The sequence below is a fragment of the Enhydra lutris genome, unplaced genomic scaffold (genome assembly GCF_002288905.1).
Source record: "Enhydra lutris kenyoni isolate GAN:26980312 unplaced genomic scaffold, ASM228890v2 scaffoldscaffold5, whole genome shotgun sequence".
Lineage (NCBI taxonomy): Eukaryota > Metazoa > Chordata > Mammalia > Carnivora > Mustelidae > Enhydra > Enhydra lutris.
The window spans coordinates 48,508,068-48,532,152 of NW_019154089.1; the positions used below are offsets into that span (position 1 = coordinate 48,508,068).

General features: G+C 44.2%; 1 protein-coding gene across 1 annotated transcript in view; it reads left to right on the plus strand.

Annotated features, from left to right (window-relative positions):
• LOC111140973 (LIF receptor alpha) overlaps positions 1-23,637 on the plus strand; it is a 73,592-nt gene extending 49,955 nt beyond the window's left edge. The window contains exons 11-20 of the mRNA XM_022493260.1: positions 344-506; positions 3,052-3,122; positions 5,716-5,929; positions 8,530-8,709; positions 11,410-11,511; positions 12,095-12,262; positions 15,947-16,108; positions 17,232-17,325; positions 18,971-19,049; positions 19,414-23,637. Coding sequence (XP_022348968.1) covers positions 344-506; positions 3,052-3,122; positions 5,716-5,929; positions 8,530-8,709; positions 11,410-11,511; positions 12,095-12,262; positions 15,947-16,108; positions 17,232-17,325; positions 18,971-19,049; positions 19,414-20,037 — 1,857 coding nt within the window. The 3' untranslated portion in view covers positions 20,038-23,637. The remainder of the gene's footprint in view (positions 1-343; positions 507-3,051; positions 3,123-5,715; positions 5,930-8,529; positions 8,710-11,409; positions 11,512-12,094; positions 12,263-15,946; positions 16,109-17,231; positions 17,326-18,970; positions 19,050-19,413) is intronic.
• Positions 23,638-24,085: the final 448 nt, after the last annotated feature.

The window sequence follows — 24,085 nt, forward strand, 5'->3', positions numbered from 1 at the left end:
CATTAGCCATTGACCAGTGAGCAAGAGCATATCATCCTCTCTGCATAATTTATCTTATCATTATTACTTAGATCCATATTTGAATTAAAATGACACATAAATACTGTTTATTGTTACTATAGAGCATAATTTCATGAGTTTTGTATTTATGTAAAAATTAAAATATTTTGGTGGATGAACGGTCTTTAGTTTTATAAAGGTAAACTCCTGTGGACATTTAGTCTATTTATGATACAAATATGGGTGGGCTTTCTTATTAAAATGTGTATGTGTGTGTGTATATATGAGAATTCTTACATGATGTTCCATGTATATACATATACTTACTGATTTGCTTTAATAGCGGAATGTCACAATCAAAGGAGTAGAAAATTCAAGTTATCTTGTAGCTGTGGACAAGTTAAATCCATATACCATATATACTTTCCGGATTCGCTGTTCTACTGAAACTTTCTGGAAATGGAGCAAATGGAGCAATGAAAAAAAATACTTAACCACAGAAGCCAGTAAGTTCACTAAATGATTTATAGCTGATTATTACTGTGGGTCTTGAATTTTACAACTTATTTTTAAAGAAAATGTCACTAAAGTGAGTAAAAGGATAACGCTTGAATTGCGGAATTGTGTAATATCTGCTAGTAAAAGATCATCCAGACATCTTAAGTGGTGGCTCTAAGGTTTGTGATAATACAACAGCTGCTGGCTGTGCTGTGTGGAAAGACTAGGCCTATCTGCAGGATGTTTGCGGCTGTCCTAAGATGATGTAGAGGAAACAGACTCGAGACTGTGGTAAGAATATGGGTGATTTTTCTGACACTCTGTCCTCCTTCCCTATAATTTTAATAATCTATTTAGATATTAACAAAGAGAATTTGTTGGAATTTTTATTTGTGACCTTGGCCTGAGAAATGGATGGGGCCAGAAGTCTTGAACTTCATTTTCTGTAGTACACAGAGGCCAAAATAAGTACAAAATTAGGTAACTGGTTTTCTGAGTATGGTAATTTCCAAAGATGAAACGAGATTTTATCCTTGAATAGTCAGATGTCAGCTTTAAAAGTCAAAAACAAAAAACTTACGAATAGGTATAATTTTTTAGGAGTCATTCAACAAAAGATAGCAAATGCTTTATTTGCACTAGCTAATATAGGGAATATAAAACTTCTTCCAGGGGCGCTTGGGTGGCTTAGTTGGTTAAACATCTGACTCTTGATTTCAGCTCAGGTCATGATCTCGGGGTCCTGGGATCAAGCCTCACATCAGGCTCCATATTCAGCAGGGAGTCTGCTTGAGAATTTTCTCTCTCTTCCTCTTCTTGCCCCTCCCCCAGCTTATGTGTGTGTTTCTCTCTCTCTCTCTCTCTCTCAGGTAAATGAATCTTTGAAAAAAACTTTTTCCAAAAAATTAATGCACAGTAAGACAAAAAATGATTGATGTTAATCCAGATTTTTGCCTCTCCACATGAAGGAAGGTTAGAGAGATGAGAAAAGCTTTGTGATAAATGTAAAAAAAACTATCTGGATCATCAAAACTGAACGCTGTGTACGAGGCCAGAAAGGGGAGTGTATTTAGTTACCCATTGCTACCTGACAAATTACTCTAAAATTCAGTGACTTAAAACAGTAAACATATATTATCTCACAATGAGTATAGGTCAGAAATTCAGAAGCAGCTTAGCTGAGTGGCTCTGGCTTACAGTCTCTCGTGAGGCCACAGCGTGGACATAGATGGAGGCTGCAGGCTTGCCCAGGGCTAGAGAATCTGCTTTCAGGATGGCTCATGCCGAGGCTGTTGCTCACCATTAGGTCTCTCCGTGGTGCTGCCGAGTATCCTCACAACATGGCAGCTAGCTGCTCTAGACTTAGTGGGTAGAGGGAGAACATGGCAGCCTCCGCAATGCCTCTTATGACCGGGCCTTAGAAGGGACCTACCATCATATCTGTCATACTCTGTTGGTCACCCAGGCCAGTGCTGTGACAGTGTGGGAGAGGACCACACGCAGGTGGGCATACCAGGAGCTGTGACCAGTATCACTGATCATTTGGAGACTGGCTACTACAGGATCTTTTGCGTTCAGTTGATGCACTGTTGTTGCCACAAGAAAACATTTTATCTATACCTCACTGAGATGATAGCACGAATTCACTAAACAGATACTTACTGAGGGGCACCTGCGTGGCTCAGTCGGTCAAGGGGCTGACTGTTGGTTTTAGCTCAGGTCATGATCTCGTGGGTCATGGGTTGAGCCCCATGTCGGGCTCTGCACTCAGCAGGGATCTGCTTCAGGATTCTCTACCCCCCCACCCCATTCACATGCATCCTTGCTTGCTCTCTCTCAAATAAATCTTTAAAAAAAAAAAAAGCACCCACAGTGTGTCAGGAGCTGTTGTAGTCACCAAGGATATAGCACTGAATAAAACAGTCTCTGCCCATGGAGTTTATTAGGATAAAGGATTAGAAATCAGTTTTTAAAAAATAGTATGTTGGGTAGTGCCACAGAGAAAAATAAAGCCTAGAAAGGGGACTAAGGAAAGAAGGTGACAGGGGTAGAGGGGTTGCAGTTTTTTAAATAGGGTAGCTAGAAAAGACTTCAAGTAGGAGAGTAACACCGGAGCTGAGATACGGAGGAGGTGAGGTGATCTCCTCCAGGGGAGGAGAGTTTCTCTGTGCGGGGAGAGGGGTCACAGAAAGCACCGGAAGCCTGAGGCAGGTGTCCTCAGCACATTTGAGGAGCACCAAGAAGCCTGTGCTCAGGGAGAGTCCTCACCACTTGAGTGAGGGGAGGTAGGAGGATGTGAGACGGAGTCGCATCCCTCAGGGCCTGAGGGGTGATTTTAATCCTTTGTAAGGGGCCTCCCGTTTTGCTGGCCTTGATCACTCAGCTTTTCCCTTATTTCATTTCTGAGGGGAAGCCACTGGGCCACTTCACATTTTTATGAGAATTCCAAAAACCTAGGGAAAAAAATCGCAGTGCCACTGTTTCAATTACTGCTGTTAACAACTGACATGTAGTCCACGCCTTCAGCTGCTAACTTTTAAATCTCTTTCCTAGTTCCTTCAAAGGGACCAGATACGTGGAGAGAGTGGAGTTCCGATGGAAAAAATTTGATAATCTACTGGAAGGTAAATACCTGATTTTCCCCTGAGAATTTAAACAACACTACTGTGCTGAGTTACTTAGCTTATGTGTGTTACTTCGGTGATCAAGGAGCCCGGGTTTCCGAGACTGGCTGTTCGCAGTCCTGCTGCGAATCTAACTAGCTCCTGCCAGCCCCCACAGTGCTCATCACCCCGTATGCACCGCGGTCAGTTTGGCGGGGATCTTCTCTGACAGATCGCAGCGTTCTTTAGTTCGATTTCATGAGGCCTACAAAGGAACTGAGGATTTCATGAATTCCTCTCTCTCACCTGAGCCAGAAACACAGCCAGAAGCTACAAGTTAGAATCTCAGTTCTCTTGACATTTTTTTCTTCACTGAATAGGAAACTTCTTACATATCTCATATGTAATTTGTTTTCCCTTAATTGTATTACTGTATGCCACTTAAAAAGACTTTCATGGTTTTGTGAAATTTTTAGATACACTATAAATTGTATTGTGTTTTCACTGGTGTTCCTCTACTGGGGCAGACATTTTTGTAGCATTATATTCTTTATCTGATTTGCAAACGTCAAAAACAAACGGTTGTTTTCGAGTCAGATGTTACAAGAGCAGCCGTAATTGGATTCCTTTCAATAGTGAATTTTGTTACTGAAAGTAAAACATTATTTTTACGAAAATTTGAGGTCAGCCCAGCTTTGAGGAAAGTTAAGTCTGTGTGCAGATTCACTGTAAGTCCTGTTGCTTTGTGATTGTCTGCGTATGACCGTGTACCCCTCTGACCCTTGATTAGAGAATCCACTGCTACTCAGAGTTGTCTGTCAGATTTCATGACGATGTAGTTACAGTTCCACACCACCTCAGTGTGTCGCTTCTCAGCCTTTCGGCTAAGATCAAGTGTAGGGTCTGTTCTTCATGGTGTAATAGCTGATGCGTCCTCTAGCCAAAGACAATGTATCACATGGGTCTTTGGAATTAGGTGATGGAACAGGAGCCTACTGTACCCACTCCACTCATTGGCCTGGTGTTGCAGGACCATTACTTCAGTGTAGAGAAAGTCTGGGACGTGCTTCAAACTAGATGAATGCCTAACCAACGGTTAAAAATACTGAGGTGATTGTAACTTCAGAGACTAGGTTGATGGTTCTGCCATTTGCCAAGGAGGAGTGTGTTTGGGTGGAAAATTAAGTTGGTTGGGGTTGACTTTTTAAAAACACATTCTAAAAATAGGTGCCACTAGGGTATCAAAGTAAAGTCTAATAGGTAGTGGTTTAATGTGAGGCTCTGGAGTTCAGGAGGGTAGTCAGAGCTAAAGACATAGCTTTGAGTAGCGTGTACGTGGAATCACTCAGGGAGACCATGCTGGGAGGAAAGAGGCCAAGGAGGGACGCGTAGGTGATAGCGTATAAAGGAGCGGCAGAGGAGGAGGAGCCCGCAGAAGAGAGTGGGAAGGTTAGAGGACAGGAAGACCAGCAGAAACTGGTAAAGCAGAAACCCAGGGTGGGGTTCTGTGAAGGAGCGAGCCATCAGTAGCGTCAAAGAAGGCCCATGAGCCTTAGACTGATAAAGGACCCAATAGGACAGGCCATCAGAGAGTCCCTGTTTGGAGCACTGTTTTCAACAGAGTATTAATATCGAGGTCAGTCTGGATCAGAGTGTCCTGTTTGTTGTTGTATAAATTGGAGGAATAGTTTGGAAAAGCAGTTTAATAAGTCTACTTTGGAGATCCACATTAAAGAATTAATCCTAACTATGAAAGAAAAAAGTGGTATGAAAAGGTACACCAAAGTATAATTTTAGTAATAAGTTAGAAACAACTTAAATTTCATTTATTTATGGAATATTCAAATAACTAGTAAAAATACTACATAAAATATAAAGCCATTCAAGTGTATATATATTATAGACAGCTATATTATAGAAAGGTGAAAAAAAGATAAAATCGTGATTAAAACAATTTTAATTAAAAAATATCTACATCTTAGAAAACAACTTGAAGAAAATGCAAAAATATAAGAGTGTTTAAGAGGTGGGAATATGGGAACATTTTACAGGTTTTTTTTTTAACTTTTGTATCATTTCCAAATTTTCTGGTAATGGGCATGTACTATTTTGAGAAAATAATAAATATATTTTTTAAAAACTATGATGCTGTTTTTTTTTTTTAAAGTTTTATTTATTTAAGTATTCTCCACCAGTGTGGGGCTCAAACTCATGACCCTGAGATCAAGAGTCACATGCCCCATTGGTTGACCCTGCCAGGCGCCCCAGTGCCGTAATATTTTATGTTTCGTTTGGTAGAGCAGTCATTGTTACTTTTTTGTTTGCTTCTGAAAAATGTGAGGCTAAAAACTGGTTCGTATTAACTTAATTTTTAAATTGCTGTGTGCTTTTAAACTGCTTACAGTAAGTATATTTTTTTCCTCAGCATCACTCCCCTGATCTGTCCTGGCCACGGTGCCTTCTGAATCTGTGTTTGACACCATTCACAGCTTCCGTGAGTCTGATGTTGCCTTGTCATGACTGACGTGGTGTCTGGTTTACACCTGACCGTCTTGCCTCACCACATGGCTGGTGTTGCAGGTTTCTTGACAATTTATTTTTCTGTTTCTCTCAGCCTTTACCCATTAATGAAGCAAATGGGAAAATACTTTCCTATAATGTATCCTGTTTGCTTGATGAGGAGACACAGTCCCTTTCTGAGATCCCTGATCCTCAACACAAGGCAGAACTACAACTTGATAAAAACGACTACATCATCAGTGTGGTGGCAAAAAATTCTGTTGGCTCATCGCCACCTTCTAAAATAGCTAGCATGGAAATTCCAAACGGTGAGTACCTAAGATAATGCAGAATCTAAGAACCGGCAATTACAGCGAAACATTTTAAAGGGTGTTCGCCTGCTCTTACAAGGTCAGCTCTCTTATCATATCCCCGGCTGCTGCTGATCTGTAAGGAGGATTTAGCCCGTTCCTGTGCAGAATTCTTGAAGAGACAGCAGCCATTAGTCACTCGTGGTGACTCCAGACCTCGGTGCTGGTGGATAAAATAATTAGTGTTACCCAGTCACAGTAGGGCATAACATTGGAGAGTTATGGTGGTGGACTTTCGTTTATTTAAGACCATTTTCAGGTATCTTTCCAAGACCATGGGAGCTGTTGCTGTATCAGCTGCGCTGTTCCACAAACTGCCAGGGAGGAAAAAAATACTTAGTTTTAATAGCAGCTTTGTTGATAAGACATTTCTTTATTAATAGGAATCCTTTACTAATAAAAAAAAATTCTTCTTAGGGGCACCTAGGTGGTACAGTCATTGAGCATCTGCCTTGGGCTCAGGTTATGATCCCAGGGTCCTAGGATCAAGTCCCACATCGGGCTTCTGTTCAACGGGAAGCTTGCTTGTCCCTCTCCCACTCCCCCTGCTTGTGTTTGCTCTCTTGGCGTCACTCTTATCAAATAAAATCTTAAAAAAAAAAATTAAAGTCTAAATTAGATCTTCAGTATAAACTTTAAAAAGTCACTCTAGAACAATTTTAAAATTAACTGAGTGCCTTTCTTTAAATGTTATGGATTACCAGTAATCCATAATACTTAACCCATAGCCACTTCTGCCTCTTTTCTCAGTTCATTCCTCTTCAGGTCATTCCCTGCTCCCATCTCCCTTTGCTGTCCTGCCCCAATATGGGGGCGCTGGTCTGTGACCAGCCACTCCTGAAGGAAGAAAAGTTGGTTGGTCCAGTTAGGTTCCTCCAAGTATCTTTTCAACTCTTGACCGAGGCAGTTTCTTACTCCTTGCACTTAGCTGCTGCTTGGCTTTGTTCAGTGGACCATAGGGGAGGAAGGACAGGGGGAAGCACTGTTCCTTTCAGACACATGGAACACAGAGCCCAGATCTCAGCACACACCAGAGGGCAGAGGTCCTCAGGCAGTGCTGTGACAGCAGAAAGAAAAAAAAAGAGAAGAGAGGTGTGAACATCCTTAAGAAGATAGCCTTCTGGTTTAGATTCTACATTTCATTGCTTTACAATGATAGGCAATAGCTGCGTTGTCTTTTAATTCACAGATTGTTTTCCTGCCTTTTCCATGTGTCCTTCAGAAGGTGGTAACTTCTGAACTAACAATGGTATAGCATCAGCTCCTAGACAGTTACGGAAGCCTCACAAAAAATCACCCTTCCTTGAGGATTTCCTGCGTCGGAGGCCCTGTGGCCCCGAAGCAGGTTCATAGTGTGGGGGTTTAATCACATTGAGCCCAAACACTCCTATGTCCAGGGTCTTCTGAATTCTAAGCCAAATTGTTGTCTTGTGTCAGGTAGGAATTGCTTTATGAATACCATTTTTTTTTTTCTCCAAAAACCCTTTCTGTGTCTTTTTACTGGACCCTTGAATAAAAATCAGTTATAGAATTTTCTGCTATGGGGGCACCTGGGTGGCTCAGTGGGTTAAAGGCTCTGCCTTCAGCTCAGGTCACGATCCCAGGGTCCTGGGATCAAGCCCCGAATTGGGCACTCTGCTCAGCAGGGAGCCTGCTTCCTCCTCTCTCTCTGCCTGCCTCTCTGCCTACGTGTGATCTCTGTCAAATAAATAAATAAAATCTTAAAAAAAAAAAAAAAAGGAATTTCCTGCTATTAACTGTGGAAAATACCCTCTCCCTTTGGGCCTAAGCTACCCAGTCCTCACCTCCAGCCTAGCCACCCCCCCATCATCTGTAGGCCAAGATCTGACAGGATGGGGAGGCAGAATCTCAGCACAGCCCCTGTCCCTCCAACCTCTGCACCTCAGCCCTCTGTCCCGTGTGTGTGTGTGTGTGGTTCCCTCCCTGTGCGCAAGCTGGCCGTTCTGTCCCATAGCGGCCATTCCGTCCCATGGCCTTTGATCCCTCTGCGTATTAGCCGATTCCCCATTCCTCAGCCCGTCTCCACAAGCCCCTTAAGCCCACCCAGAGGCTTGAGAGGAAGAGAAGGTTTGGTCCGCTTGTTCACCACAGATTCTCGTGCTCCCGGTATATAGGTCTGGCCCCAGGGCGGGGGTCGCGGGCATAGTCACCCCCGTCTGCTCACAGAGCTCACATCTGCCTTCCCCTCCAAACACTGCCACCACCCCCCCGTTGTCTGCATGCCCGCAGCCCCGTCCTCCCACCCATCTGCCCTGGCCGGCCTTCACACCCTGGCCTGCTGCGCCCTCACCTGTCCCAGGTGCGCTTTCATGACTTTCCAGCTTCCGAATCTGTCTGTACGCACAGGCAGTTAGCTTTTTACAACAAAAGCAGCGGAGTAAGTCTTCTAAACTTTGCTACAGGTTTAGGTAGTTTGAGCACTCTTTCAAAAATTTCTGTCCAGTGAAGTAGTTTTTTTAACTCTTGCCCATTTTCATGAGATATACCTTATATTACTGTTTTTAATACAAGTAACATGCACTTCTTTCTTGTTGAAGATGATCTCAAAGTAGAGCAGGCTGTCGGAATGGGAAATGGAATTCTCCTCACTTGGAATTACGATCCCAATATGACTTGTGACTATGTTATTAAATGGTGTAACTCATCTCGGTCTGAACCCTGCCTTATGGACTGGAAAAAAGTCCCTTCAAACAGCACTGAAACTGTAATAGAATCTGGTAAGATGAACTCATGCCTCTCCATGAAAGTTGTTAAAAATATTTCTAAGAGAGCAGTACATGGGGTGACTGCGTGTGATGAGTGGTCGTTTACACCTTACCACGGGAATGGGTGTGAATTGGTTTGACCTTTCTGGAAAGTGCTTTGTAGCAGTATGCATGGAAAAGGGTTCCTATCTTTTAATTTAGTAATTATTTGTCTAGGAGTTTATTCTAAGAAATCAGAGGGCAGCACAGGATTCCATCTAGGAAGGTTCACCATAGTGTTACTTGTAATCACAAAACTTGAAAACCCAAATAAGAGAATGAGTCAGTTACAGTGTATCTGTAAAGTGGAATGTTAAGTAGCACCGCAGATGGCGTCAAAACCATAACAGCATGGAGGAATGCTCCTGAAGAAAGAAAACCATGGAGCCCTAAGCCGTGTGGTCTCACTCCTCGACCTTTGCCTTCATGTGTCCAAGCGCAGTTTTCTGGGCAGAGCCAAGAACAGAGCCACTGATGGAGGATGGGGGGCACCCGTGTGGCAGGGGGCACAGGGTGTGTGGGGCGGGGAGGGGACGGTTCCCGGCGCCTGACCATTGACAAGCTGGGGAGCCCTGTAAGGCACGCTGCTTTTGATAGCACCAGCCTACAGGTCAGCCATGAGGAGAACAACAGGAGCAGGCGAAGCCAGCCTTGCCGTTGGACGTTACAGCCCTCTTTCCACCACCATTGTTCATTCTGAGTAGCTGTGAGTGTTTCGTGCCCCTGCCCTTGGGGATTCTGGATCCTATAGCCTTGGTGGTGATGCTCCTCGAGGTCATCCCCCTGTCCCGGTTCTTCTCACGTTGAGGGGAAGCCCAGGAGAGTAGGCTGAGCCTCTCGCCCAGGAGCCAGTGCTGCCCGCTTGCTTTTTCACCATCAGCTGGTGAAGATGAGTCGCGTCGGCTAGATGACTCCAGGTTGGTTAAGAGTATTTGCCAGTTCTACTTGAAGTACTTGATGGTTCCCTTTATCCTTCCTTAGCGCCTGCCTCCCTTCTCAGAGTGCCTGGCACTCTCCACCCTCCTCTCCCGCACCTGCCCTCGCACCGTCCCCACCTGGGGCTGCCTAAGCCTTACGCCAGCCTAATGTACATCGTAGATTCTCGTCCCTCTTCCACCTCCGCACCTGGGCTTTGAGAATAACGAGGGTGGACTGGGGCAGGCTCGGTGGTGTGGGAGGGGTCGTCTTAGAGCATCTGGAGACAGAAGTTGAAGCTGAGACCTGTATGGTGAGAGGGAGAAGCTCCCGATTACAGCATGTTAGCAAAGGCCCCACAGTGGTTGAGAAAGGCTCAGACCGCCCAAGTTGACAGAACCAGCTTGTGGCAGCTCCAGGATTCAAATTCAAAGCAGAACGTTCAGTGCCTTGGGAGGCCAGGAATGGTCTCTCGCATTTACTGCTGCTGGGACAGCACCGTGGCCACAGGAGGCCACAGGAGGCACTTCCTGTCCTTTTCCCAACCTAATCATCTCTTCAGCTGTCTATTTTACCACCTCAAAACACAGAACTAAAGCCATAATCCCCACTCGGGCCCTTTTTCTTTTTAAGGTAGCAGAACCCTATGAATATTGACATACTTATCGTCGTAACACTAGGTACAGTTTACTAACTTACATGAAGATTAAACTAACCTCAGGCATGCCTGATGCCAAAGAAAAAGTTACAAAACGATCATAGAGGTTGGCCATCTCACTCTGGAGCTTGTAGAAGCACTGGTGTTACGTGGGTGCATAGTTAGAGAACTGGCGCTCTGACCACACCAGAAGAGTTGCTCTCCACGAGCGCAGTGCAACCCCACATGCTGCCGTTTTCCCCCAGGCGGGATCTTCTTCCTAGACCACCACTGCTGAGCTCCTAATTACCTTTTAAGACCCTGTTTCAGATGTCACCTCTTGGTGGCTTTTCGTGGTACTCTTAGACTCCTTTGGTGGCACGGTAAAGGTGCCCCAGCCTGTGATAGGTCCCTGTAGTCTAGCACGTGGTGTCTTGGTTACCCCCGTTCATCTGTCTCCCCACCATTCTACCACCTTTCTAGGCTATGGCCCACACAGTGTCTGCCTCTGTGTTCCCAAGATTTCACATGTTGCATTGTGTCAGGTATTTTAAAGGGGGCTTTTTGAAGTTAAGATGCTTCTCTTGCGCATTTTGTGATGTTAACTCAAGGGCACTAAATAGTGATGCTGTATAGAAAAACAGACTCTATGGGCCGGCATACTTGAAGCAGCAAGGTAGAGTGGAAATGTTAGTTTCTGCTTTTCAGAGGCAAGGGGAGAGAGCGATCACACTGGCTAGAGCAGGAAGGGCTTTCCAGAGGCTTGACTTGGACCTGGAATTGGCTAGTAAACTGACCCGGCCCAAATTGGGAAGAAGTCCTCGTTGCTTGGTCTTAAAGAAACAGAATGAAAGCCCTGTTCACTATTTTCTCCCTTCAAGGTCATGGTATGTTACACTGTTCATTACAGAAGTGAATTTGTTTAATTTTTCTTTAGTCATTTTTCACTCTGAATATTTATCAGTTTCGAAAAAATGGATTTTTTTAATGATAAGAAAAAAGCTATTTAAAATTAGCTTTGGAAACTTCAGAATAAGTGATTATATATAGGTTTGCTATTTCTAAAATAGATGTTCATAGTAATATGTGCTTAACAAAAGTTAATTGTCTCCATCCTGTAGATCAGTTTCGACCTGGTGTAAGATACAAGTTTTTTCTGTATGGGTGCAGGAATCAAGGGTATCAGTTACTGCGCTCTATAATTGGATATGTAGAAGAACTGGGTAAGTTAAATGGGTATGTTTTCTTAGAGTCCAAGGTAACATGAGGAATCAGAAATAAATAGCGATTGCAAGATTGAATTCTAAAAACGATTTGAGATGTTTAAGGAAGGAAGAATAATTTGTATGATAAATTGAAAATTGTGATTACTTAATCTTCATTTCGTTAATGTTTATATTTCACAGTTTTACTGTTGTCATTGAGAAATGAAATCTGAATTTTGATGTCAGAGAGACTTAAAATTTGCACTTAAACACGTTTAATAAAACCATTAACTTTAAGACTGTGTACAGAGGGGGGACACAGTTCTGTTTGCATAGCTGCTCCCGGATTTTGCCGAGGGGGCCCCCTCTCCCTCTGCTGCGGGTGTGTGCTGTGAGAAACCCCCTTGTGTCTCCAGTCAGTAGTGCATGAGCTTCACGGGAGCAGTGCTTGTGCTAGTACCTCTGAAAGTGGGACTTCGTAGACAATAAAGTTCTAATTTCAGATTCAGTTATTCTTGAGGATAGAAATGTCATCAAATGTTGCGGTCTTCCTCTGTGTCCGTCAACTCTCCTCTAGCTGCGGACGTTTTTCTCTTTACAGCTCCAATTGTTGCGCCAAATTTCACTGTTGAGGACACATCTGCAGATTCGATACTAGTAAAATGGGAAGATATTCCCGTGGAAGAGCTCAGAGGCTTTTTAAGAGGATACTTATTTTACTTTGAAAAAGGAGAGAGAGACACATCTAAAATAAGGGGTTTGGAATCCGGTAAGTCACTTAACTACAGCGGGAATATTTCCTAGAAGTTCTCTTTAACCACAAAAAATAAAAAAATAAAAACCAAGGAAAGAGAAGTGCTGCTGAGTAATACTGGTTTCCAAAACTGACAAAGAGATAAAGGAAAATGGATAAATATGAGAATTTCAGGATTTTAGTATGTGATAAATGACTTGTACCATTTTGCATTTAAATTATTCTGCAGACTGTGATTATAAGCCCCGTAGGACAGAGATCATCTCTTAGCAGTCTTGTATCATGCATAACAAACATAGCATCTTACCTAGGTTATTTAAAATTTTTTTAAAAAAGTCTTTCTGTAATTCTAATAATGGAGGAGAAAAGTTCAGGAACCCAGAGAAGGGCTCCAGAGCCTCTGCTGTTACCTGACAGAGAGCCGTCCGCACAGTTAGTAGTGGCCTTGGTGAGCTGGCAAGCTTAATTGACTTGACTGGGGACAAGAGCATCCATTAGATCTTTAAAGGTTCAGTCAGTCCTTGACAGTTGGTAAGCGGATGTCCAGAGTCCATAGAGAATTTTCAAATTTATAAATACAGAAATGTTTATGCAGACTTATGGCTTCTCCCTAAATTATATTTCTGTTGGGAGTCAGATGTTTCCTCTTCATAGCCACATAACACAAGGCTATCATCTTTTCAGTTTGAGAGCTCTCACTTCCCTTAATGACCTCTCCTCAGAAGAAAACCACTTTAATTATTCAATGCCCGTCCGACAAGTTGAGAACAGTAGTGCTGCATGGTGGTGCTGCCCGGGCATCAGCTAAGGCACTTCCCAGAGCAGCTGTGCCAACTGTGCACCGCCTCCTCACCACTAAGGTCTGTGTTTCCAGAACCTTCGCAGTTGCCTGTGAATGAGAAAAACCCCACATACAAAGTTCTACAAATACCTAGAGTCTGGTGAAATTTTTCTCAAATGTTCAGAAATTTTACGCTGTACCAATTAAAATTCTAGCACCTAGACTCCATTTAGACATGGAGGATTGGTCACTGAAGTTGAAGAGGAAAAGAAAAGCATAAAGCCAAACAAACAGAGACAGGCAAGAGTACACCAAATTTGGACATTTTTGGGCTGATGGGAGTAGGACAGATCACCTGGAGGATGAAGGATGGTGAAATCCAGGTGGACGTTCAGGCTTCAGCGAGAAATAATTTGACTCATCCTATAGGTCGGGATTGGAGGCAGGTGGTTAGGATGGATAGGAGCTGAACAGTGAGGACTCACTGAAAGTTTGTAAGCAGTGAGAACCCCCAAAGTTGTACACCAACTTCATTCAGCTAACGTGAGTGCCCGTTCCCCTGCCCAAAGATGAGGGCTTTATTCTTTGGAGAAACAGCCAGAGAACCTCCAGAGAGAGGGACCCTAGTGAACAGTGTGACCTTTTCTGTTCCTCCTTCCCCTAATAGGAAGCTAATAGGACATCTTCAGCTAAGGTCTATTTCCCTGGACAAGATAAGAGGATCTTTCTTTGCAAAAAAGGAAATGGTTCCTGGGGCAAGACACAAAAGGTGCTGGTATTGGGGGGCTGTCCCAGTGAAAGGCCAGAAATTGACCTGGTCATTCCCCACCAGTGATAAGTGAAGCCCACCAACCAGTAAGCTCCACCCATTCACAGTGACCTTCCAGGGGCTCGCTCTAACTGTGACTAGCAGCCAGGGATAACCAGATGGTTGAGAAAGATTCTAACATTTCTTCTGGTTTCTAACAGAAACCAGAAGAAATTAGAGAAAACAGATTCAGAGTAGGGAAACAAAATTTTAAAACAAAGAACAAAACTATCCTTGCATAGTGGAGATACCCTCCCTGTATTTATTGTATTTATTATTATCCCCTGGTGTTATTAAAAAAGAATGGTCAGAAGATAGGTAAGAACTCATCAAAATTACAAATGTAATCAAAGAAAATTTTAAAGAATTAAATAGTAGTGAAATTACATGGGAGAGAAATTCTTCCCCAAGTTAGACAAATGCAGAGGAGAAAACTTGGAGTAAAATGAGGAAGTTGGAGCACGCGGAGACCTGTGCTGTCACGCTTTATAGGAGTTCTTGGTGGGGGAGGTATGGAGGGGGCCGCAATAGAAGGAAATGACCAAAGAGCAGAAGAACATTTCCCAGATAAAAGCACTCAGTAAGTACACAGTAAGATAGGTAGAAAAAAATCTACACCAAAAAAGAAATCTACACCAGGGTAGGCTGTCATGAATTTCCCAAGCACCTGATACAAGTCCTAGAAACAGAAAAGACTGGCTCAGGTGTGAGGCCTCAGGAATGAAAGTGGCCTCGGATTTCTCAGCAGCACAGCAGATGCTGGAAGAGAGCACAGCTGGGTCTCCAAGATAACTGAGTGCAAATTTTTTTCAACCTTGAAGTCTGTACTCTGTCAGCGGCAGCCAGTGTGAGAGCAGAGGGAAGGCATCTTCAGACCCGTAGAGCTGCAAATACTTCCTTCCCCATGTCCCCTTCTCAGGCAATGGTTCTAGAACAGTGGGTCAGCCTGAGGAAGCAAGTGGGACAAGGTGGTTCAGGACGGTGGGAGCTGGGAAGGCCTGGGTCTGGAGCAGATACACTGGGAAGGGGGCCCTGGGTGGGGGGATGTGGGGAGGTGGGGCAGCCAGTCATGGCTCTGGGATTTTGTTGCATTGGGCCATGTGGAAAATTGCACTGAATAGTCACAGGAGGGTGTGGGAAGAATTAGGAATGGGTACATTAAGCAAATGAGGAAAAGACATTAAAACAACAGAAAAGTAAGGGAAACATGAGCAGACCAAGCAGTTTGTCTAGCAGGAATCCATACTTAAACGATCGCAGTAATGTAAATGGTGAATTTCCCAAACATTGTGGTATGTGTGAATGATGTGGGACGTGAGGGAGACAGAGTGCTGAGAACACCCAAGCTTCACCTTCTTTGTAGGACATGGGTATGTAATGTCTACAAGTCTTAAAGTGCCGCCAGCGTGATTTTATTTCAAAATACAGAAGTAAATATCCAAAGAAACAGGTGACGTTTGGCAGGGAAGGTGCGAGCAGAAAACTGCTGCGTTTTGTTGTTACCATTTAATCTTGTTCAGTTTTTCAAACTAGTCGTCTATTACTTTGATTAAAACTTTAAAACAATAGTTGAAGCAGTTCTTCATCCTTCTTCTGAAATGATCCTGTGAGTATTCAAGGCTTCCTGGCTAGCGGCTCACGCGACAGCTCAGTGTGCTGCCTCTTCGCAGGCAGTCGGGAGCGAGCATGGTAGCAAGGGGGCTCTGGCACCACTCGGTGGGGTGGCCCCAGGCACAGCGACCCTGCCCCAGCAGGTGGAGGTACACTTTCCTGCTCTGAGGAAGAGAAGGGACTTCTGTTGATTACCTGCCATATGCCAGGATTATTCTAGAGAATGTATGACAACTTCTCACAGCCCTGGGAGGTAGGTCGTGATCGTTGTTTCATGAATTAGAGAAACTCAAGTTTGGGGTAGTTTCAATACCAGGTCTGGACCACATGGCTGCTAACGGCAGAGGGAGAACTTGAAATGGGGTCCACAGGCACTGGCCTCAAGGGCAGTCGGCAACCACTCACTCGAGACAGAGGTGTGGGTCGAACAGGTATGAGTAGCTAGGTGTTTAAAAAATGGTGTAGAGATCAGTAATAATAATCTTCCCTTTGAAAATAGGTCGGTCAGACATAAAGATTAAGAACATTACTGACCTATCCCAGAAGACACTGAGAATTGCTGATCTTCAGGGTAAAACAAGTTACCATCTGGTCCTGCGAGCCTACACAGATGGTGGCATGGGCCCAGAGAAGAGCATGTTCGTGGTGACGAAGGAAAATTGTAAGATAATTATTGCTGTTGAGGTGCTTTCCGTACCTAAATGCATAAGTTTTCAGCAAGTTTTGTTCATGGAGGAACCCCCTTTTTTAAAATTGCATGTATTGTTGCTTGTTTATCATGCGTAGCCAGCAGTGTTCAAAGGCCACAGGATGACTTCATATTTATTCTTGTCAGTTATTTGAAGCTCTTTTCCTAAGAGTACTTAAGAAATTACTGTATGAAGGATACATCTCAAATCTGGAGTTCTAAATTCATGTTAAATCTATATAAAGCTGACCCCCTTTAACATATTTTTTAAAGATTATATTTATTTGAGAGAACACACACGTGTGTGCAAGTGGGGGAGGTGCAGGGGGAGAGGGAAAGAAAGACTCTCTGGCAGACTCCCCACTGAGCTGGGAGCCCCATGCAGGGCTCGATCTCACATCCCCGAGATCATAACCTGAGTTGAAATCAAGAGTTGCACCCTCAGCTGAATGAGCCACCCAGGTGTCCCCCACTTTAACACCTTTTTGCCCTATTCCAAATGTGATTTTTAACATACCCAGGGAAGAGCTAAAGAAATACCCTTTAAAAAACTGTAAACCCCAGCATTCACCAGTTTGAGAAGGAGAATAGGGAAGATGGGCTTGACTGTCTGCAGCGAAGAGCTTGAGTTGGAAGGTGGCATCTCCTCCAGCCTGGAGTTAGAGTTCACACACACTTAAATAAAGCACCATGAGGACATGGTTCTCAGCTGGGGGCCATTTTGCCTCCTGGGGGATACTTGGTGGCATCTGGTGACAGGATTGGATCTCAGAGCTGTGGGGTGCTATATTGGGATCTAGTGGGTAGAAACCCAGGGGCGCTGCTAAGCTCCCTGTAGTGCACACGGTAGCCCCACAGGGAAGAAGGATCCAGCCTCACATGTCAGTGGCACTCAGTCCTGTTCTAAAGAATTTACGTATTAGTGTAAAAATTACTAAAATGCTTGAAGGTCGTATTTTAATAATTTTTTGGTGTCTCTGGATCAGGTAGGATTTTTTTTCTTTAATCTGTCAACTTAAGTATCTTATAATATGAATGTCTTCTATACATCCTGCTTAAAGTGGTGATTTGAATATATCCAATATTCTTTTTTCAGCTGTGGGGTTAATAATCGCCATTCTCATCCCAGTGGCCGTGGCTGTCACCGTGGGAGTGGTCACGAGTGTCCTTTGCTATCGGAAACGAGAATGGTAATGGTACCTGCGTTTCTGCTTGCTGTTGTTTCTGAAGAGTGTGATAATTCAGTTCATGTGTTAAGAAATAAGTACTTGGTTGAAACTGGTTGGTAAAAAATGTTGGTTTAGTCCTAATTAATATTGGATTTAATATTAAACAAGAATTACTGAAAGGTTTTTAAAGTAATAATATAAAAGGTAAACCTCCTCTTAACTGTATTTACTAATGATTTAAAGTAATAGATGCACTAAAAATACGTATAGGTGTAGATACGGCAATAGCTGTGTGCGGGATTAATGATTAGATCACACTTGTCCTGGTGACCTATTTAGAATATACTGTCATTTACTCATATATTTGGCAAATATGAATGCCGCCTCCCACATGAAGAGTGATAACAGTGGGGAACTAAATAAGCGTGATCCTTACAGACTTAGAGCTCAGTGGGGAAGGGGGGACCTCAAACCCATAATCATCCAGTAAACACATGCTTATAAAGTATGTGTGTACTGGGAAGGTCACAGGGTACCATGAGGGGAATAACGGGGCAACCATGTCACTGCAGGTGGTCAGCCACGACTTCCCAAGGGGAGTTCCATCTGAGCAGAGTCCCACAGGGTAAGGAGAAGAGAAAGAGTGTCCCAGGAGGAGAGAATGATCCTGTGAGGGCCCAGAAACCGGAAAGAGCGTGGTCATCAGGAGGCAGTGAGAAGACCTGGGTGTCTGAGTGAAGCTAGAGAGGCAGGAGGGGAGGGGAGAGGAGGGGAGGTGGTGAGCGGGGACTCAGGGTCAGCTGGCAGGAGGCGTCCTGGGCGGGGCTTGGGACAGATGGCTGTGTTCATGAATAGACGGCCCTCACTGGTATTAAAAATGCCATCCTTGGGGCACCTGGGTGGCTCAGTGGGTTACGCCTCTGCCTTCGGCTCAGGTCATGATCTCAGGGTCCTGGGATCGAGCCCCACATCCGGCTCTCTGCTCAGCAGGGAGCCTGCTTCCTTCTCTCTCTCTCTGCCTGCTTCTCTGCCTACTTGTGATCTTTGTCAACTAAATAAATAAAATCTTAAAAAAAAATTATAAAAAAAATAAAAACGATTTGAATACAAAAGATATTTAGAAGCTAAGGCATTTTAGATTAATAAAGTTTTGTTTTTTTTTCCTGCGGGAATGTCAAATGCCAGACTTTTTAACAGGTCTACATATGACACAGCTCTGAGCCAATCTTGTTTTTGTTTGCCTTTCATTTTTGGTAGCCTTTTCCCCCCAGAGTGCAGACCTTGTTAGGAGCCGTGGGGAACTGCCTCGTGCAGATACGCTCCCCAACAACCAGACGGTGCATGATCCCACTCGCACTGTGGCCATTGAGTCAGACAAGCGGTGCCTGTGTTGTACTTTTGACCTGAGAGCACCGTCACCGTTTGAATCCTTTGCTTTTTCCACTTTCATAAGATCCGTAAGATACTGTAGTTCTAGAAACAGAAGTACTGCTTGTAGTTTTCAGACAGGAGCTTCGTGAGCGAGCGCACCTTTGATGCGGCTTCACAGTCTCAGATGTTCACTGAAGCGTCCTGTGAAATGTCAAAATAAGCCCAGGGGTTTGCTAACTTACTTGTGGTCTGATAATCCTAATTGTTAAATGCACTTAATCATCTTTATTTAAAGGATCAAAGAAACCTTCTACCCTGATATTCCAAATCCAGAGAATTGTAAAGCTCTGCAGTTTCAGAAGAGTGTCTGTGAGGTAATCCTCTTTTCTTACATTTATTTGTCAGTACGGGCTGCTTTTTTTAGTCTTTTGTGAGATGTTTGTAACATGCAGATATGTACCCAGCAGAAAATGTGTTGAGCAGAGGGCGTCTTGGACATCTGCTGAAGTTCTGCGCTGATGCATATTAACGTGTGTTTTTGCTACTGCTATGAATAGCCGGGAATATACTGATATGTGAAACAGTACCTGTGTTCTCGTATGCAGTACAGAACAGCAAAGACACATTTCCCTAAGTAGCCACGAGGAACATACACGAGATAATGCCCCTTTTTGTAGGAAGGGCACTGCCGCAGCTTCTCGTGCCCCTCTTAATCATTGCCTCATCATTTATTTCTAGGGAAACAGTGCTCTCAAAACATTGGAAATGAATCCTTGTACCCCAAATAATGTTGAGGTTCTGGAAACTCGATCAGTGGTTCCGAAAATAGAAGACACGGAAATAATCTCTCCGGTAGCCGAGCGGCGGGACGAGAGCTGTGATGCAGATGCCGAGAACCACGTGGTCGTGTCCTACTGCCCCCCTGTCATTGAGGAGGAAACGGCGCAGCCGGGCGCCGAGGAGGCCGGAGGGACCTCTCAGGTCGTGTACATCGATATCCAGTCTATGTACCAGCCTCAGGCGAAACCAGAGGAAGATCAAGACAGTGACCCTGTCGGGGGCGCCGGCTATAAGCCCCAGATGCACCTGCTGGTCCCTGCTACTGGGGCAGACCTCGGCGCGGAGGACGACTTAGATAAAACTGCTGGTTACAGACCTCAGGCAAATGTCAATAACTGGAACTTAGTGTCTCCAGACTCTCCCAGGTCCACAGACAGCACCAGTGAAACGGCCTCTTTCGGAAGCCCCTGCTCCATTAACTCCAGGCAGTTTTTGATCCCTCCTAAAGACGAAGACTCCCCGAAGTCGAACGGGGGAGGGTGGTCCTTCACAAACTTTTTTCAGAACAAACCCAACGACTAACAGCGTCGCCGCGTCACTTCAGTCTGCCATCTCAGTAAGCTCTCCGTTCCGGCGCTCCTGGGCCAGCACTGGGCGTCTTGGAGGGATCCTGTGAAGTACTGTTGGCGAGGAGGACCTTCCCGCACGCAAGTCACACTCCAAGTGTCCCTGTGCTTTCAGTGTAGTCTCACAGCCCAAGTAGAGTCACTCAGAGATTCGGTCCATGCAGCTCAAGTCTTGGAGCGACCCGTGATCAGAGCCAGAGAGTTCCCACGTGCTCTCCCTTCAGGAAGCACTTCCCGGCGGATACCGTCCGGTCCGCACACGCAAAACAAGTCCCCCAGCCGCGTGTTCTGTTCTGCTAGTGGTTTTCTCATACGGATGCTGTGGAATTGCGAGCCGATTACAGGCACGGGAGAAAGACGTCAGAGTACCAGATGATGTTTATTTGCCTGACACTTGCTCCATTCTAGATGAAAACCAAGCACAGATTTCAGAACTTTCAACATGAGTCTCCTCTGTCCACAGCATTTACAAAAAATTAATATAATTTCTGATGTAGTGACCGCTATGTAGTGTTTTGTTTGATACAAAGTATGCTGATTTCTGTGCCTACTGTATAATGGTTTTCAGACAGTTTTCTCAGGGGTACAAACTTTGAAAATGAGCATGACACTGACCAGCCCAAATTACAATCATGTTGTCTTTGCTTTGGGAGGTTTTGCAAACCTTTTCCTTACCCTGTAGCTTGCATGTGAACTTCCTTTATTGCATTTGGTTGCGCTGACGTTTAAGACCGAATTCTCTAAGCCTGGAGACCTGAGGTTTTTTTAAAAACTGGTTTTCTTATGACACAGTGTCCATGTTACACGAGCAAATCCAACATTACTGAGAAACAGAATTGCAGTGATTGTTTGAGGGGACACCTGCACAAACGCTCGCTGCGTTAGCTGTCTGTAGGGTTCCGACTAGCTTCAGCGCCTCCCCAGGACACAGGGCAGTGGTGACCTTTGACACCTCGTAGCGAAGGTTCCTTCTGATCAGGCATTTTGGCAGTTTTGCTTTTGAAATGATCATCAGTCTAGACTGTTTAAACACAGTCTTCAGATTTTTAAATCTAAAACTTAGAAGGTGATGCCTTCTCCAGGGACAGTTCCTCAAGGGCTATGGCGTACGGATTGTGGCCAGGTCCGTTTGAATCAGCGGGTGTACCCGTGTCAGCTTTGTGAGCTGTCTGTGACCATGTGTCTTCACAGCCGCCTCTGCCTGTCCTTGCTTTTCTCAAGTGATGTCTAGAATGAACGTGGTTTTTGGAAAAGCAGAATGAAAAACTAAAAAGTGTATCTTACACCTTTTCCTTACCCCATGGATATTTTATTTTTTGGTAGTTAAGGCAAAGTACCAGAAAATTTGAAATACCTGAATACATCAAGATGTGCTTGTTTTGTTTTGTTTTGTTTCTTTCTTTAATCCTCTGAGGTTCTGTGATGATAATGGATTGGTTATCCTTTTGTTCTAGGTCCTCATGTTTCTTTATAAAAACCACGTCATGGAAAAAAGCTACAAGGCGACAAGGGCCAAAATCCATTTGGGTACTCTCTGAATCCTGATTTTAATTGCTAGAATTCACCTAAATTCTTGAGCTTCATGATATAGGGACACGTGGAATGAAATAGAAACTGAACTAATTATGTTCACATTTGGTAGACGTTAAAACCATGTAATGGCTCCTAGAGATTTTCAGCAGTGAAAAACATCTCAAACCAGATCGTCCCTGACAGTTTGCTACTCTCCTTTTTCCTCTCAGGCTCCTGTCCTCAGCCTGCACCCCAGGTGCTCAGACCTGGGGTTCCCTGCATTCCTGCTGAAGCTTGTCATTTCTATCCCCTCCTGCCCCAGGCTCCTGCCTTGTTCCCCCTTGAAACCAGTGGATCCCGTACTTCCATCTCTTGAGGATAAGTGTTGGCTAGAGTAGAAGTTGGTGGGTCTGAGCTACACTAAACCGAGAATGGGAAAGGTCTAGAAGAGAGTATTGGACCTCTGTCATCAGTATATATTGCATTGCAGCTCTGGTTCCAGTGCCCTTTCTAACCTGCGGAATGACTCATTTGTTTGGCTTACGGTGAATATCACTGGGCTCTTCAGTCCTTTCTCTCCAAGACTCAGTGTCTCTCCTGCATGAGAAAGGATCAGAGTGCTGCTCACCTCTCCCTGCCCCTGGAGTTCATACACAGTGATCCTCACTTGGTGAATGGGAAGCATAACAACACTGTTCGTCTGGGCAAGCTCCTTATAACTTGCTATATACCTAGAAATACATGGTTTAGGGCTGAGGCCAAGGCAGGTTGCTTGTCCTTCCCCACTGAATTGAAGACAGCTAGACTCACTGTGCAAATCCGAAGTCATTACCTCCCTCCCCACCCCCATTCCCCACCCTACCTGGGCATGTGGGGGCGACCTCAACACTGCCCTTTGTCACATATCCACTTGTTGGTGGCACTGGAGACCCTGGGTAAATGTGCACTATTTGTCAATGCCAGGACTGTTCTCAGATGTGAAAAGCAGTCAGAGTTGGTCATGCTCTGTCCAGTCATTTTAGCTCCTCTGCCTGGGGGAGGGGAAACTAAAGGCTAGTTGGAAGGGGAGGTTAGATGTGTTCCCTTCAGCCCTTCCCGACTGGCAGAGTAATGGGGAGATGCCCCTTTCCTCAACTAAAGCCTAGTCATTGGTTAGAAAACTCTTAAGTATCTGGACTCATCTATGCCTCACCACGTCTTTTGAATTGTAGTCTGTCTCAGGACACGTTTTCCTGTCTCGGATAAGCCAGTTCACTTACAAACCGGTTTCAGATCAAGCTTCGCTTGTGGAAAATGGAGATTCTGGTGGTGATTATGACGGCACTTCTCTTGTGAGTGGCCCTCCTAGACGAACAGTACTATAAAAATACTCTTAGACGACTTAGCTAGAATTCTGACATTAGGTAGAGCTTGTGCATTACGTGTGCATGGATTAGTACCCAGATACAGTTGAAGTCATCTGTGTGTTGAATGACAGAAGCCTGGATTTGAGATTGTGGCCCTGGATATCTGGATAGTTGTGTGTTTATGTGCTTTGGTGACAGAGGTGCTGTGTTCCGACAGCTTAGACTCTGAAGCAGCCATTCACGGAAAAGGTTAAGGGCGAAAGGATCAGCCCTGTTTTCCATACCAGCATTACTTCATGGCTCATGGATCTGAAGGACTGCTTTTAAGAACGTCTGGTACTATCGTACTCGGAAACCGTGGTCAAAGTCACATTGTTAAAACTTGAGGCAACTTGTATTCTTGTGGGAAATCATTAGTCCTGTAATTTCTTAATTGTCTTCATACAGACCATGTATAAAGAACATGACCGCCCTCTCTACATTTGAATAATCAGATGTAGGTTAGTGAAGGAGACTAGGGAATATTTTCTTTCAAAAGGAATTTGAAATCAGTTTTATAGTATTTTTTAAATTAAAGTACTCCCTAACATATCAAAATGCAGATGTTATCTCAGATTTTTTGACTGCTCAAGCACATAATCTGATAAGGCTCTTTTTTTCTGTTTAAAGTAATTTTTATTTTCTGTTTTCAACCATTTAAAGTTTGCATACCTTTTATAAAATGCCATTTTTTTCTCCAAAATCTAATATTAGGCATCCCAGAAGTCAAATGTGAGATCATTAGCTAATTCCAAAGACAGCTAGGTACATGGTGGAAATTCAGTGAGTGAGTGTTTATTGACTGAGTCCCATTCCAGAATGTGCAGTTTTCACAAGGGGCGCTTTATACTAGCATCTAGCCTGTGTAGAGCCGAGACTATTGACTGAAAAGATTGAATCTACTCAAGAAGTAGCTCCAGTTTGGGTGAGAACTTGGGAGAGACTCTGGCAAAGGCGTCACTAGATTTCTTACTCCTCCCTCATCGTGAGGATCCATAGCAACATTTTATTTAATGTGTACAAAACTTGGGATGTGTCTGTACCAATCAGCATTGTTCTAGCAAACCGACAAGACATTGATGTGTGAGCTTAACTATAAGGACTCAT